This window comes from Schistocerca cancellata, chromosome 10 (assembly GCF_023864275.1).
Source record: "Schistocerca cancellata isolate TAMUIC-IGC-003103 chromosome 10, iqSchCanc2.1, whole genome shotgun sequence".
NCBI lineage: Eukaryota > Metazoa > Arthropoda > Insecta > Orthoptera > Acrididae > Schistocerca > Schistocerca cancellata.
The window spans coordinates 64,549,340-64,566,795 of NC_064635.1; the positions used below are offsets into that span (position 1 = coordinate 64,549,340).

Genomic DNA, 17,456 nt, shown 5'->3' on the forward strand with positions numbered 1-17,456 from the left:
GTTCTTACCAGTCAAAATCACAAAAATTTAACTGAAAACTAAAACAATGAAACATTCCTGGAATTCTATGCAATTCCTGGGTTTTTCCCGGTTTTCTCCTGGATGAAAAAATTCCTGGGTTTTTCCCGGATCTCCCGGTTGTCCCAGGTCGTATACACCCTGAACACAGTGAGGTAGGGTAGTTCCACTTGCTAATAAATACCACGCCTACTGTAAATACTATTATTTATGCTCCATTTTCATACACACTCAAAGTGTACATAATTTACTGATCTGTTTTGTTAGAAGTCCGATGTTTATAAGTTAATCACCATCACCATCAGTGATAATAAGCAGGCATAAAATGAAGAGCAATATTGATTCTACTGACATGAATTATTCATAAATTGCTAAAAGCACCTGCAGTAGTCAATAATTAGACGAAAAAGCAATGAGAAGATCGATGACAGATTGCACAGGTTACAGAGTGCTCTGGCTGTTACAATACGAGTGCTACACTGTCACTCGAAGAGGAACTGGTAAATAAATGCAGAAATACAACTTACCCGGTGCCACAGGCAACATCCAGAATTCTTTGGCAGCCATTCTTCCTCAAGAGCCCGACCAGGAAGTTGCGGTAATTCTGCGTGCGGGAGTTCTTGTCTCCAATGAATGCCTCCCAGACGCGTGCTGCCCTGCCGTCGGCATACTGGTCCCGGACTCCTTCGGCAGCGGCGCCTGCCGACCGCATGTGGAATACGTTGTCCATTTCTGTAAGGTGAAACAGTGATTGCTCACAACAAATACATTGCATGCCAGGCATCTGAGAGCTATGTGACTGTTACAGCACAACCGCCAGTTGGTCACTGCGTATGTGCAGAGAGGTACTGTTCAGCGCTAATACACCTGTCTGCCTCGAGTTTGCCCCATGTGTGCATTGTGTGGGTTTTTCCCTGTTTGTATTACTACTGTACAGTGACTTCAGATTGAAATTGAGTTCAATTGAGAGCCCAAGTAGACACAGGCATTTTGTCTAACAATATCCAGAAAATTAAAAGGAAAGGTAGGCTAACAGAATCTGGCAGAGTAAAGAAATTTGTAAGTCCACAAAAACAAAAACAATACTAAATGTAAAATAATTATACACATCGATAATTTTGATGAAGCTGTTGTCAGGAAAATTGTTTGCAACATTTATCTGACAGAAAAACGAGTGCCTACAATGGAAGGAATTAAAGGAGCTATACACTTTCACGTTAGTGAGTTATTAATCAAATTTGATCTCCACTGGAGTGGGGGAGGGATTGGAAGGGGGGAGGGGGGGGGGGGGAAGCAGGCTCATGTTTTTAGAGAGAAGTGACATCTGAGAAAAAAGAATTGGGTAGATTAAGCAATTAAAAACAAAAAATTAGGGAGAAAACTGGAGCCATTGTTTACATTGGTGGAATTTTCATTTTATCATCACATGAGTAGGAAATCATGGAATGGTAATAAAATTCAGTCTCCTCAAAAGGTATCAAAGGGACAACACCTAATAATAACTCATGCAGATGGTGAAACTTTCTTTATCCCAAATGCACTTGTCATGTGGAAGTCAAATCAAGCAATGGGAGATTATCACTACCACACGAACCAACTAAATTGTGAAGAGTCATTGACAGGAACAAGTGATGCTCAATTTAAAACCTACCTCTGTAGTAATTTTCAACAATGCTCAATATCACAAGGTTAAAATAAACAAAGCCCCAATGTCTAATTCTACCAAACAAAATATCAGAAAGTGGCTGACAAAGGAACATATCCCATTCTCAGACAGCATGCTGACACCTATTCTGTATGAACTTATTTGAGAACCAAGCCAAGGACCGTCAAGTATTCCATCAGTAAGATGCTAGTAACTGCTGGACACATTGCTTCATGCCTTCCTCCTCACCACCTGGAATTAAATCCAATAAATAATATTTGGTCTGTTATGATAGATTGGGTAGTTTCTATGAAACAGCTTTCTTTGCAGTATAACATCTGTGAGACATTTGAGTGAGGAGAAATTTAATTCAAAGACTGATTCCCTTGTGCAAACACATTTTAAAAAATTGAATGAGAAAACATGCAACAAGAAATCTCTTTCGACGATGAACAGATAAAATAATAATATGTTTAGGTGGCGTAAATAGTGACAGCAAAAATGATTACGGTGATTCTCCCTCTGAAGATGGTAGAGGACTGGAAGGAGAAACAGAGCTGCCCGGTAGTGACTGAAGGTGTGCACTCGCAGTTAATGTTTTCCACATTCAGCACACCCACACTTGTGCCGAACTCCACAGTCATTCTCTCCACGATGTCACCCATGCTGTCAGATATCTGGCACGGAGTGTGCCTGTGATTGTTACCAATAACTGAACCGTGAGAGTACGGCACTCCTTCGAGCACTACGCCTACGTGAAGCTCCAAGGTGTAGGCAGATAACGAAGCTGTCACTCTGCCCACTCCACCCTCCCCCCCCTCCGGTTCCCTCCTCCAATTAATTACGCACAAGTTGTTGAAACTCTAACATTTAAATTTTCAACCTTTCACAATCTAAACAAAATATGTGGCACGAACACAAAAAGGTGGAGGCACCAAACACAGGAGAAGTTGCTGTGAAGCGAGGTGGCCCAGCCCTAGGTAGCTTCAGTCGGGCTCTCCTGTCCTCGCTAAACCTGCACATATACTCGGCAAACTACTGTAGGAGTTGCTTCCACAGTAACACGCATTAGGGTTTCTTCTGTTCCATTTCACTTATGGAGCTGAGGAAGAATGATAGCTGAACGTTTCGCTACATGCTGTAAACTAGTCCACCCTGCTCTTTGCACTAGCTGCAGGGCTGTAAGGACTGCAGTATATTTCTAGGTTCCTCACTTAAATCTGGTTCTGTAAACTTTGAAGGCATGCTTTCACGGAATATGTGAAGTCTGTCTCCATGTGTCTGCCAGTCCAGCTTTTTCACCTCATCCATGAGGCTCTCCCCCAAGTGAAACAAACCTGTGACCGGTTCTGCTGTTCTTCTTTGTATGCATCAATTATTCCCAATTGGACCTATTCAGTAAAAGAAATGTGGTAACTCGAACAGAATGACCTCCTCAGTCCCAACTAGCACACATTCTGAGAAAAAGGTCAAATCAAAATATTTCAGCTGTTTAAATTTCCAGTTGTTATTTGAAAAAGTTTTTGATGACATTCAGCCAGTCATGCAATGCATTTTAAAAGAGTAAACTGCCACCTGGCTGTGTATTATTACATTTACCTTTCAACTATTCAGATTTCAGCTTTTATGTCATTATCACATACAATGCTAAAAGTTGTTAGACCATAGACACACACACACACACACACACACACACACACACACACACACACACACACACACACACAGTCAAATGGTGATTTGGTGATTTACTCTTTTAAAAAGTTATTTTGTTTGGGCAACCAGTTTCACCGCTACGTCACACCATCTTAAGGACACCCCCCCCCCCCCCTCTTCCCCAACTCACGTGTAGGAAGAATCCCACCTCTAGTCCAGTCAAAATATGGGCCAGCAATCTTGTCAAGTCAGGAAATGATCAAAGGGATCATTGTGTTGTGAAGAAGTCTATGGATGCCAGTCATTGAATGTTGGCCCCTATTTTGACTGAACTAGAGGTGGGATTCTTCCTATACATCAGTCAGGGGCCCCGAAGTTGGTGTAATGTAGAGCTGAAACTGGTTGCTCAAATAAAGTGACTGGAAATTTAGACTGCTGAGGGTGGTTTGGTTCAACATTTTATACTGAACGTCTGAGATCCCGTAACCATCTGTATAAAGAGGACTTACAGAGACATTCCAAAAATGTCAACCTGACTAGCCCTTTTATCATGTGACATCCCAAAGGCCATCGATTGAGGCAATCAGGTATGTGCAATATTGTTTACCTTCTGAGAAAAATTTGACTCAGTATGACACAAATCTTTATTAATGAAAGTCTGGTCATTTGGGGTATTGAACAAACTTTGTGACCGAACTGAAAATTCCTCGGTAGGGAGAACACAGCAAGTTAACTCGCACGGAGAGTCATCGTCAAATGTAGAAGCAATTTTGAGCATGCACCGGAGGAGTGTGTTAGCACCCTTACTGTTTCTCTTGCATGTTTTTGACCTGCCAGGCAATATTCATACATGTCATACTTTTTGCAGATCAAGCAATTACCTGCAGTGAAGTACTACTGAAAAAAACTGCACAGTAAGATTTTTAAATGGTGAAAAACTTGCTTAAATGTTCACTTCACAAAATGAAGAAAAACTAAGTATCCTATGAAGTACAAAATCAACAAGTCACAACTGAATTAGTCAACGCATACAAACACCTGTGTGTTTCAAATTGTAGAGACATAAAATGAATTATGGCATGGGCTCAGTTGTAAGTAAACAGGTGTTAGACTTGGGGTCATCGGATGGATACTGGGTGTATACAAAGAGGGACAGCAAGAATGGTCACAGATTTGTTTGACACAATGGAGAAGCTAAAGAAACTGGATTGAACTCTTTGAGAGCAAAATTAGATCAGTCAAATTGTGGGAGGGTGGGCAGAGGGGGGAGGGGATGGGAGACTGACTGAATATTTGTCCAGCTTTTTTCGGACAGTATTGTTTATAGATAACTGCTACAAACTACTAACACTGTCTGCAAGGTCGTTAATTAATACACAATACAAACAGTAATGCTCCCAACAGACTTTCTTGTGGCATACCTGAAGATACACATCTGTCAGTGACTCTGACTGAGAATACCTCAACGAAGTCACATATTTTGTAGGGTACCCAATATTATCATACTTTCATCAATAAGCAGTGGTCTAACACTGAGTCAAATGATTTTCAGAAGTGAAGAAACACTGCACGTACCCAAGCCCCTCAGTCCACAACTTTTAGCAAGTTGTGTGGGAAAAGACTGAGTTAAATGGCTAATTGATGTGTTAGGAATCGATGTTGCTCAGCATGGAGGACATTTAAGCTTACAATACGTTCTCAGACTGCACAGAAACCGAATGTCAAAGATATTGACTGGGAACTTCGTGGATCACTTTTGCTACCATTCTTGCAGACAGGTAGGCCTAAGATGTGTGCTTTCTTCCAAATATTCAGGAAAGTTACAGGGGTCAACTGCACATTACGGTTAAAAGAGTTGCTAGTAAATCAAGTGTCAGAGATGTTATCTCTAATAACCTTAATGTCAGTACAACATACAGATTTTATCTTCCTCTTTTTCTTGCATAGTTCCATCTAATCAGTGACCAAAAAGATACACAAGACACAGAAGTAGTCCCTTTAGGGTACTGATCATCAGCTTGCAGTTATTTAATGACCAAGTGAGAGGTGTAAATGGTTTATAATTTTAGCAGAAACAATATCTTCTTTGAAATAATTAGCACCAAACGTAGCAAGGGTATCATATTCCCCGTCTGTCAAACCGGATTAGACTGCTGTCACTCGATATTATTCAGCCTATTTCATCCAGTGAATAGGCTACACTACTGGTCACTGATAAGAAGCCGATGGGTAAGCTGACAGCCTCTGTGCATGACTGCATCAATCAACTCGACGATATCATTGTTTTGGGTTCTTCCACCAATTGATAAATAGTAATGTCTCCTTGGCAGCTCACCAAAGCATGAAAGGGGGCCGACCGAGGTGGCCTCTATAAGAGCGCCTGTGAACTGTGTGGACACGTGAGCTCTGAAACTGTGTGCATCATGAATGAAAGTACATCAAAAGGGTGTGGGTGCAGGAGGGACCTAATAAATGTTAATTCTACTGTGTATTTGTCACACATCAGCTGTAATACTGTGTCAGAAACAGTTCTGATATCATTCTCACATTGTTTCGTAGTACCATAATTGTGATGGCTACTAGAGAGAGGGAGGGTAACACGGTCTGACATCACGAAAGAGCATACAGAACAACACTCTGCCCCTAGTCTTTGTGTTTAGAACCATGTTCATACTGACTCTTGTTGTTAAATTTCAAATTTTATCTGTTTAGTATTAATCCTTCTATTAAAATTTCTACTTCTCTTTTTTTTATCTGCTTTATTTTTTAAATAATTACTACATTTATTACTATTTTTATAGTAACCCAGTGTTAAAACATAATCTATTCATGAATTTTATCATGTACCAAATGCCAAAAATGTTACAGACACATTGACATTCATTCAAATAATTTAGAAATAAAGGAGACTATTCATGGGACAGTAGAAACATTGAATCATCGAAAGGTTCACACACACAAAAATGAGTATAAGTGCAGACATTTCTATTGGTGTCTGACATGTCATATGTTGTTATGTTGGTTGGTACTGCCAAGTACATGTAGCACAAGCAAGCGATTAATGCTTATTTTCCCGTGGGCAGAAGCTCAGGTGTTGAAGTGTGGACACAAAACAGTTAGTCTACCCGGACAGGTGTAGTCCATTTAGTGGTGTAGTGCACCATGCACAAACCGTCAGGTCATAAAGTTTGTGACATGTTTGTGGGAATATTGTTCAATGCAGAGAAAAACAACCAACGCACTGATGTGTGCACATATTGAGCAAGCACAGATAAAAACAGCTGCATTTATACTCTGTGTATACATGTCTATTCATGTGTGTTTATATTTTTTATTTGTATATTTAGTTAATGGGTCTGTAAACTCTATTTACAAACTACGTGGTCCACACAGCCAAAATGGTTGGGAACCTCTGTCCCAGAAGATTATACCATAGGACACAACTGAGTGAAAGCAAACTAGTAATCTCGTCTGTGGATGAGGGAGACTGCTGGAAAAACTGAGCCTTTTTATTAAATTATCCTCAACATGGTGGCTCCTCAGTGTACAATCCACCTGGATATCCAGCAACTTCACTTATGAAGCCTCAGCCAGTGTGTGCCCCTTAATATCTACTTCTGTTACCTAAAGTCAACTGTATTTCAGAATCCTGAACATGACTGTTAGCAGCAAATGCAAGTAAGTTTCCAATTAATAAAGTACACAGCCTGTCAGTTGCCAATTTTTAGTATTTTTCGATTTGACCCATGTTTTGATACCATTTGTTAGTATAAATTTCAGAAGAAACAGGAGTTACCTATTTTTTATTTTATTTTATTTTTATTTTTTGTTTATAAGTAATGCCTTGCTTCCTTCACGAATATAAAATTACTGTAATTCATAAAAGAAAAATAAGAACTAGTACTCATATTACTTTAGCTAAAAATTGTTACATCTGTCACCAGCTGAGGTGTTCGAGTCACATAAGGACAATGTGATTAAAATCCATTTAAACTATATGATTAAAAACAGGAACAGTTATCGAACGGACATATGCCGAACTATGCATGAAGCATCTGGCTCCAATGCTTAAGCAGACCAACATAGAGTGCACCGCATGCTGCAAGCTCATGCTGTAATACACACTCGAATAATTAATACTTAACTCTTCCAGCAATGACATACTGTCATAATGTACAAAATAGTAATCTAAGGTACTATAAAAATGAAACAGTGGAGCAGGAATGGAGTGAAACCAGATAAAATTAAAAGGAGTAAGATGTACTACATAATCTCAAACTGGAGGGTCTCCCATATTTTTTTCACAGTATACCGCAATAAGGGAAGAAACTGTATTAAAGTCAATTGTATTTGTTTGGAATAGCGTAATAGCATAATCTGAACATTTGTGCAATTTGGGAGTGTTTGTCTGACCAAGCTACAGCTGAGGGCATTTTTTTACATACAAATAGCAATGTTTTGCCAGTGAGAACCATCCTGATTGATACAACAGACCAATCTAACTGTCATAACACTGATTCTGTAAAAATTCCTGCCCTCACTGGTGTACAAACATTCGTGTCCATTTTCAAATCTGGACATGAAAATGTCATGTCTCTGCTTCGCCAAGGACCTGACTGAAAGACAATGTTTCAAAAAAAGATGTCTGTCTAAAGGTTTGAAATATTGATCAACTTCCCACAGTTTGACGATTCTACCACACGTGAGATGAGGAAGCAAAGCGAGTATGCAGCTACCATCTCTGAAATACTGACAGTTCCCAGCATATGAATTGCCTTAGTGAGAATGTGACAGCTGACGAAACATTTGTTATTTTCTGAGTGAGGTGTGGATTTCATGTGTATATGTCAAAGAAATGCAGCAAGTATGGCATCAAGGTACAATGAATGACTGGCCCATTTAGTACATATGTTTTCAAAGCTTACATATATACTGGAGACAACAGTGATGGCATTGGGCTAAATGAAGACGAGAAGAATTTTTTTCAAAATCTCCTCAAGCAACACTGAGCTTATGCAAACCTACTGAGGGATCAAACAGAAATTTCACTGGAGATAAATGGTTTTCATGCATGGACTGGTGGAAGAACTGAGAAAAAGATTTCTGAGATTTGTTGAAACCATGAAAAACAAAAATCAAACTGTCATTCTGCCTAATTCAAGTCTGATAAATCTAATCCAACAGGATCAGTCCTCTATGGTTTCACAAATGAGTTACCTGTTACTTTGTTGTCTGCTGTTCCCAAGAAGAACAAAGCAGTTATTCTGACAGATTCTAAGCACCACAGCAAAGTGATGGATTCTAACAAGAGGAAGCCAGAAATTATCTCCTATTACACCAAGACAAAAGATAGGCTAGACCCTCTGGATGTAAGAGATGGTCACTAGCTCTTTTTTACACACTTATAAACATACGTAAATAGTTTCATACTCTATTTGTACTACTGACAAAACCATGTCATGAAAAGGATAAGGTTCGTCTAAACATTGGTCCACTCTCTAATAGAACCACACATTAGAAGACGGCTCACAATTCCCAATCTGCCCCATGATATCGAAGACCTCATATGGCAAGATATCTATGATGATGAGGAATCTATTGCTGGAGGAGATGGTGAAGTATCATGCAATAAATTTGAGAAGAGGAAGACCTGGTCTGAGTGTCCATCTTCCAAAGACCGAAAGAAAATTTAATATGCCTGAAATGTAATAGGAAAACGTGAACCACATGTACAATCAGAAATGAACATAACATTGGTTTTTAGAAACAGTTAGAAGCTCTTATAAACAGTTACAATATTAGTCTTCAGTAACAATGAAGCACAATATTTGTCTAATAACCTCAGTTAATTTTGAATTAATAAAACTTAATAATACTCCATTTGATGTTTCATGTGAAAAGAACAAAAATAGTACCCTAAACACATTAATAAAATATCAAAAATGATAAATCTAAAAAATGTGGAGGTGGAAGAATCAGGTCTCCCAGGCTGGATGTTTCTAATTATGTACTATCAACCTATGTTTTTCTTTAAGAGTTAATAACTGCCTAAAAATATTCACACAGTTTGAAAATGAGGAGGAGGAAGAACCAGGTCTCCCAGAGTGGATGTTTCTAATTATGTACTATCGACCTATGTTTCTGTTTAACGATTAATAACTGCGAAAAATATTCACACAGTCTGAATGCATAGCTAGGCGAAGTTTACCAAGCGCAACACAGTAGAAGAGAGATTTAATAATTGTCCAAAAATATTCATACAGATGGAATTCACATTTCCTCTATGACAGGGGACCAACCGTTCAAATCCCTGACCAAGTTTGTTCCCCATGATTCCCCTACATCGCTTAAGGCTGACTCTGGGTGGTTCCTTTGAAAATCTACTCACACGTTAAAGGCTTAACATAACAATACATGTAATACTTTACGAACTGTATTGTCTTGAGGCAGCAGTAACTCACAGCTCGCACATTATCCACATGGCCACTTCCAACAAACTTCACACGTAATTTCCAACCTTTCGAAACTTTTACCCGTTAGCACCCCGCAGAAAATGATGACAGCAAAAAAATGTTATCGCGTACAGTCGCGTAGTTTCGCTGTTCGCGCAGTAAAACTTCAGCCTCAGGCACAACGTTTTAATTTATTACTTCTTTACTGCTAATTCTCTTCGTAGCCAATTTTGCGAACTGTATCCACGTATACCACCCAATGTCTCTGGACAGCTGTATCATTTTACGACGAACGGTTCAGGAAAGGTGGTGTTAAAAACACTGAGATGTCCGTAAAACCAACTTCTGTTTAAAATGGTGAGCAGGCACCTAGACTACAATAACCCAGTGTTTGATAACTGGAGCACTTGTCATTGTCAAACATGGTTTACACACAATTACATATCTCTTCTAAATTACATACCTTTTCCTACACTAGGAGTGAATAATCCGAAACTAATAACAATATAACTAGGCCTTTGCATGTTCAACTAGTAAGAGTTTACTTGGTTAACGTCAAATAAGAAACACATCAACCGATTCGTAATAAGTCGTTTGATGATGTTTTATGCATGGGAGTTAGATTCTTTAAAGATTTGAGGATGACAGGGAGGGATGTTGGGTTACAGTACTTTTTTCTCCCTATTTAATTTAAAACGGGACCTGTATTTTAGGATCAAAAATAGCTACCGTATCCGTGCTTCGAAAACGCTTTGCTCTTTCCTAATTCTATTCAGTTGACGCTTTTGTGGAACAGTTCCTACTGCCGTCCTGAAAAAAACACTTTTTCCAAGAGGAAACAAAAGTTTTTTTACACGAAAAAAAAGTTTTCGTTTCTCAGAGGAGCAAATATACCTGTTTTCTGCAGTTTCGACGCCATCCATATGCAGCGCTAAAGTTTCCCGGTATGCCGAACAAGGAAAACAATGGCATCAACTACGCACAATTTTCTCGGTACTTTAGCGCGAGCGGTGGAATCGTTACAAGTCGGATGACTTCGGGCCACTACGTATTGTTTTTGTTGTAGTATTGAATCTCAACTCCTTTGCACAATTCAGGACCAAGTCATAAGGCTACCAATCTTTAAAGAGAACCTGGAGCATAGGAGACGACAGCTCACTTTTCTCGCTCCATGCTTTCATCATTATTATTCATTTGCTTTCAAACGATTAAATTTGCAGATACAACGGGGAGTCCCCTCCTATCGAGGGCGCCAAAGTGTACCCTGCACATGCGATATGGTGGGGAGTGGACGAAGCCCAATGAATCACAATACATTAGCTGTCGAATGGCATGGAACGTGCGGGAAGAACAAGCAGAGACTACAAACGCAGTGCTGACATCATACTTGCCGTCACAATTAAATTTATGTTCCAAGAAACGCCGACAGTGCCATGTGTTGGCCGCCATAACAACTGCTATGTATGGCCACGGCGGTAGCAAATATGAGACTAAAACCAGAGGGACAGGGGCGTAACAAATGCTTATAAGATTCGTGATATCGTAATTGATAGCATCATGTGAAATAAATGGACTTGCTGCTACTAATTCCTTATTAGTTCTCATACGCAATTCGAAATTAAAAGAGCCAGGAATAAAAGTTACATTGTGGCAATAAGAAAGAGTGACGAGAAATTCGTTATTGACATATGCAAAACGTAATTATAAAATAAAACACATAAGAATCGTAAAAAAGCAGGAATCATTCAGAAACTGTCTTATTGGCTATCTCGTCTGCCCAAGAGTTGCTGTTATCGTCACTACCGCCCGATTCGGCAGGATCAATAATGAATTGGACTATCGCGAGTTCCACAACAACGCCGCACCTCCATAAATCTGCTTCCAGGTGCTGGAATTTCCTGCAGTATGCTTGCCAGTCTTTAGCAGTTCCTGCCAGAAAATGTTACTGACATCCTAAACTAATTCTCGTTTGACATATCGCTAGAAGTATTTCACTTCCAAAATAGTCTCGTAACTTTTGCTCATAACTAGTTCCACCGCACTGAAGTCGCAATTATGTGAAGGCAGGTGGAAAACCATGTGGCCTTTCTCTTTGCCATTTCGTCTTCCACATGCAAATTCTTCACAAATCTGTTTTCTTGAATTAAAGAGAACAGGGCCTGCTTTCTCATGCTGTCATTACGTTCAACATTCCTCTTCTACATCCATTCCATAATTCTCGTCCCCCTGCTTAGCTGAGTGGTAACGTCCTTGCCTCCCATGTACTGGGCCCGGGTTCGATTCCCAGTTGGGTTGGAGATTTTCTGGGTGTTCAGTTACCTTCCTCATCATTTCGTCGTCACCATCGGCCACAAGTCGTCCAATGTGGCGCCGACTGAAACAGTCTTGCACTCAGCGGCCGTAACTTCAACTACTCTACCTCCTTTGTTAATATCTTAACCTGTTCTGGCATTTCCTTACATGTCTAGATAAAATTCACTACCAGCGTTACATCTTTCTCTAGTTTGATGTGTTCTGCATGTAAGGTATCTTGGAGCGCAGACAATTTATATAAATTACTTGTAGCTTTCTGCTACTCATCAAGCAACAGACTGGGACATCCCTTTTAACACTGCCATACAATCATTTCATTTTTTCCCACATCCTCGTTTTTGTCATATAGCATGGGTGGTTTGTCCACCTGTCTGTTGTGGTATGAAGCGTTTTTCATCAGAATTACTGAGTTCAGGGGGAGATTTGGGAAAACCATATTCATGAACAACCCAACAAAGTTTTGTAAGTTACTCTGACCATGGTAGCCACCTATGGATGACTTGGTCAGAATTTTAGTTTGGCTTCCCTGACGAACTTCTGCTTAGAACTAACATTTACAACAATAAGTATTTTATTTAGGAGGTTCCCCATTCCATAACGCCAGTAACATTATCTTTTTGCCAACGTTTCCTAAATGTCGTCTTGCTGTCAATTCATATTTCATCCAGATAAAATGTTTCACTCAGTATTTCCCTAATATGTTTCATTTCTACAAAGAAATGTGACCGCCAATAGATAATGCTCCCACGATCTAACAAGAAAGTCCATTTATTTTGCACCTTTTTTGAAATAAATCCCATCGACAACAAAACGTTCCTTGGAGTTGTAATGCCTCATGTCCAGCCGATCTTTTCCTCGAGTGAAAGCACTGCAGACTGGGAAAATTTTTCTGTATCAAATAAAAATGTTCTGTCGTTCATCTGACGACACGTCTTTCAAAATCATCCAACTGGATTTCCCGGTCAATTTTGGCCTGAATATCAAAGAAATGAAAGAATTACGTCTGAAAGTAGGACTAAATTCTATTCAGAATTTATAGATGGAATTAACAGTGATCCTCCCCAACGCTGGTATCAACTTTTAGGAACGACACATATGGTTGTGTATCACATCACGCAGCTACATCTAAACAAATACAAATAATGATGACAGGCTGTACAAAAAATTGCTTGCGGCAGGATTTGTACCCACCAGCCTTAGAATATTTTCCCATTACATCAGTCACTATGCTATGGCGATGTCTTTTAACTTACGCTTCCCATTGCAGCTAAAGTCCGCCAGCAGATCACAGGCCTTTCTTTGTTATTCAGGAATGAGGGGCCATTGACGTAATGATGGTAAGATGTGGTACAATACCTAGTGACATAATCTGCACAACTGCGTGTATATAGAAGTTTAGAGAAATCGATCCTAAATTCGGCCCCACACCGTAATGTGCTACCACTCTGACTAAACCGGATTATACGCAACATAAAAAACTCAAAATATGTAAGCAAATATAAATGCTTAAAATACGCATGAAAAGTATCGAAACAATCAGGATTGAATAATAAAAAAAAATATTTACTGCTGTGTGCGATATGTCTCGAAGTTGGATCTGTGCATATCGATTCCGAAGAAGTGGGCCGACTATGCGAAAAATCGGGATATTTAGAATGTTGATCTCATGATCTGTGTACTTTGTGGTAGAGATTAGGCAGGGCCGTTTTTGACATAAGTTCTTAAAAAAATTCAGAAAGGAGATGCACATCGTGTATCGAATATTATTCCTCCTTTGCTATTGTTGTTGGTAACAAGCGAAAGCGATACAGTTATATGTGCGAAACAATCGATATGCACAGGTCCTGCTTCGAGATATATCGCAAGGAGAGAAGCATGTACAAGAACCCGTAATGTTTTATTTCAAAAACAACGTACATTAAGGAGTTTTTTTAAAAGCATTAACATGTAAATAATATCGTCAGACTAAAGGATAGTTTACAAATTATCTTACATTTTCCTACTATTGTAAACATAGGCAATAAGGTACTGTTCCAAATGTGTAGTAGCAAGATTGTGTCTCCAATCACTAAAAACATTTTCCTCTGCAGAAAAGGACCATACTAAATCAGATGAAACACCTGGGCAGTATTTAGATTGGGTACTGTGTTACACTTACTGTTTGTATCCAAAGTTCACCTGTCCCATTACTAAAACCATCAACTTGGAACAAGGGTTCAAAGCCTGGGTTATTTTCAAACTTTTTTTTTAAGTCTTCTTGGGAATACCTCCGACAACGTAGTGTTCAATAGACTAATTCTTTTCGTTAACTGAATAGATTCATTCAACGCCAAACCTTGAGTTTCAAACTTTTTAATACACGGAGGTGTATGGAAAAAATGGGTGCTAATCACAGCAATATTTTTTAATTCTGGAATCATTAAATACCTCCTTGAACTGGCAAACTGCCGAAGCCTTTACACTATCGAAGTCGTTTACTATGCCTCTGATAGGCTCAAAATGTTCATTGCAACACAGCATCAACTGACATACCCCAATGAGTTGCCTTTGGTTTGGGAGGTACAGAGACCTTTGGTATTTTTTTATTTGCAGATCTTGATGCGAGCAGGTGCATGAAGCAGCACTTTCTTTGTGGATGAAATCAGTTTATTTACATTCCTAAACGTGGATTGTACTTCTTCAGCAAGGCGATGTACTCTGCAAGGAAAGCACATCACATGAATCAAACTGGGATAAAAGACATGGAGGGTTTTTCCTGCTTTGATCATATATGGAGCAGTATCCGAGAGAAAACTGTTCATCTCAGAAGGTTCTATAAATGTTTTTCTAATATCCTCATTCACAAATTTGGCGATGATAGAATGATTTGTGTCTTCAAGTTCTTGCAACCACTAAATAGGAAGAACAAGGCTCTTTTTTTAACGCATCAACAATTAAATTTGTAATGTAATGGTTACAAGTGTCCATAGCTTCGTCAACTGAAATTAAAATAATGTTGTCCTTGAGTTTATTGCGTATTTCTTCCAGACCACGTAGGTAAATTGTCGGTACGTAATTTTAATGCAATTCTGATTCATCTGGTTGTTGTTGTTGAGGTCTTCAGTCCAGAGACTGGTTTGATGCAGCTTTTCATGCTACTCTATCCCGTGCTAGCTTTTTCATCTCCAAGTAACTACTGCAATCTACACCCTTCCGAATCTGCTTAGTGTATCCATCTCTTGGTCTCTCTCTACGATTGTTATCCTCCACACTGCCCTCCAATACTAAATTGGTGATCCCTCGATGCCTCAGAACATGTCCTAGTCAAGTTGTACCACAAACTCCACTTCTCCCCAATTCTATATAGTGTATCCTCATTAGTTACGTGATCTATCCATCTAATCTACAGCATTATTCTGTAGCACTACATTTCTAAACTTTCTATTCTCTTTTTGTCTAAATTATTTATTGTCCACGTTTCATTTTCATAGAGGGCTACAATTCATACAAATACTTTCAAAAAGACTCCTGACACTTAAATCTACACTCAACGTTAACAAATTTGTCACCTTCAGAATCGCTTTCTTTGCCATTGCCAGTCTACATTTTACATCCTCTCAACTTCGACCATCATCACTTATTTTGCTCTCTAAATAGCAAAACTCATCTGTTGCTTTAAGTGTCGCATTTCCTAATCTAATTCCGACAGCATCATCTGATGTAATTCGACTACATTCCATTATCCTCGTTTTGCTTTTGTTGATGTTCATCTTATATCCTCCTTTCAAGACACTGTCCATTCCATTCAACTGCTCTGCCAGGTCTTTTGCCGTCTCTGACAGAATTACAATGTCACCGGAAAACCTCAAAGTTTTTATTTCTTCTCCACAGGTTTTAATTATTATTCCATAATTTTCTTTTATTTTCTTTAATGCTTCCTCAATTTATAGATTGAATAATATGGGGGATAGGTTACAACACTGTCTCACTCCCTTCGAAACCACTGCTTCCATTTCATGCCCCTTGACTCTTATAACACCCATCTGGTTTTTGTACAAACTGTAAATAGCCTTTCGCTCCCTGTATTTGACCCCTGCCACCTTCATAATTTGAAAGACAGTATTCCAATCAACATTGTCAAAAGCTTTCTCTAAGTCTACAGATGCTAGAAACGTAGGTTTGCCTTTTTTTAGTTAATCTATCTGCTAAGATAAGTCGTAGGATCAGTATTGCCTGATATGTTGAGACATTTCTACAGAATCCAAACTGATCTTTCCTGAGGTTGGCTTCTACCAGTTTTTCCACTTGCCTGTAATTTTTACATCTGCGAACACCTGCTTTCCTTGGGATTGGATTTATTATATTCTTCTTGAAGTCTGAAGGTATTTCGCCTGTCTCATACGTCTTGCTCACCAGATGGAGAGTTTTGACTGGGCTTGTTCTCCCAAGACTATCAGTAGTTCTAATGGAATGTTGTCTACTCCCGGGGCCTTGTTTCGACTTAGGTCTTTCAGTGCTCTGTCAAACTTTCATGAAATGTCATATCTCCCATTTCATCTTCATCTATGTCCTCTTCCATTCCCACAATATTGTCATCAAGTACATTGCCCTTGTATAATCCCTCTATATACTCCTTCCACCTTTCTGCTTTTCCTTCTTTGCTTAGAACTGGTTTTCCATCTGAGCTCTTGATATTCATACAAGTGGTTCTCTGTTCTCCAAAGGTCTCTTTAATTTTCCTGTAGGCAATATCTATCTTACCCCTAGTGTTATATTCCTCTACACCCTTACATATGCCCTCTAGCCATCCCTGCTTAGCCATTTTGCACTTGCTGTCAAACTCAGTTTTGAGATGTTTGTTCTCCTTTTTGCCTGTTTCATTTACTGCATTTTTATATTTTCTCATTTCATCAGTTAAATTCAATTTCTGATCTGTTAGGTCGGTGTCATGAAATGTAACCGACTGGAGCGCTGGTTTCGCTACAGCTATTTGATGTCTCTGTAGTGTGTTTGTAAATATGGCTTAAAAGTTGGTGTGTTCCTTCGACTTTTTTATATTTTTAATAAACTTTCCTTGACAATGTTGGGTATGAGCTAGGGCATAGTGCATGCTATTAATTTTGTGTTGATGGGCAAGTGGAATATGCGGCAGGCGATTTCATGTCCAGTCACAGCTACAGCCATCCGGCTCTACATATGGAAACATACAGGCAGCTTTTCAGCAAGCTGGAATAGAGAATATAAAATAAAAAAATCTTTCTTAGCTTCCCATTCTACTTTGTTTATCCTTGAACTCAGGATGCCACAAGTTAAAAAGCACCTCATCTGTTTCGTACTTTTTATTAATTTTGTAGGTGTTGAAACACCAATTCCATTATTCAAAAATAAAAATA

The 17,456-nt window shown here is 39.1% G+C and overlaps 1 protein-coding gene across 1 annotated transcript in view; it reads right to left on the reverse strand.

Annotated features, from left to right (window-relative positions):
* LOC126106894 (glycine N-methyltransferase) overlaps positions 1-17,456 on the reverse strand; it is an 85,064-nt gene that overhangs the window by 47,286 nt on the left and 20,322 nt on the right. The window contains exon 2 of the mRNA XM_049913309.1: positions 546-750. Coding sequence (XP_049769266.1) covers positions 546-748 — 203 coding nt within the window. The 5' untranslated portion in view covers positions 749-750. The remainder of the gene's footprint in view (positions 1-545; positions 751-17,456) is intronic.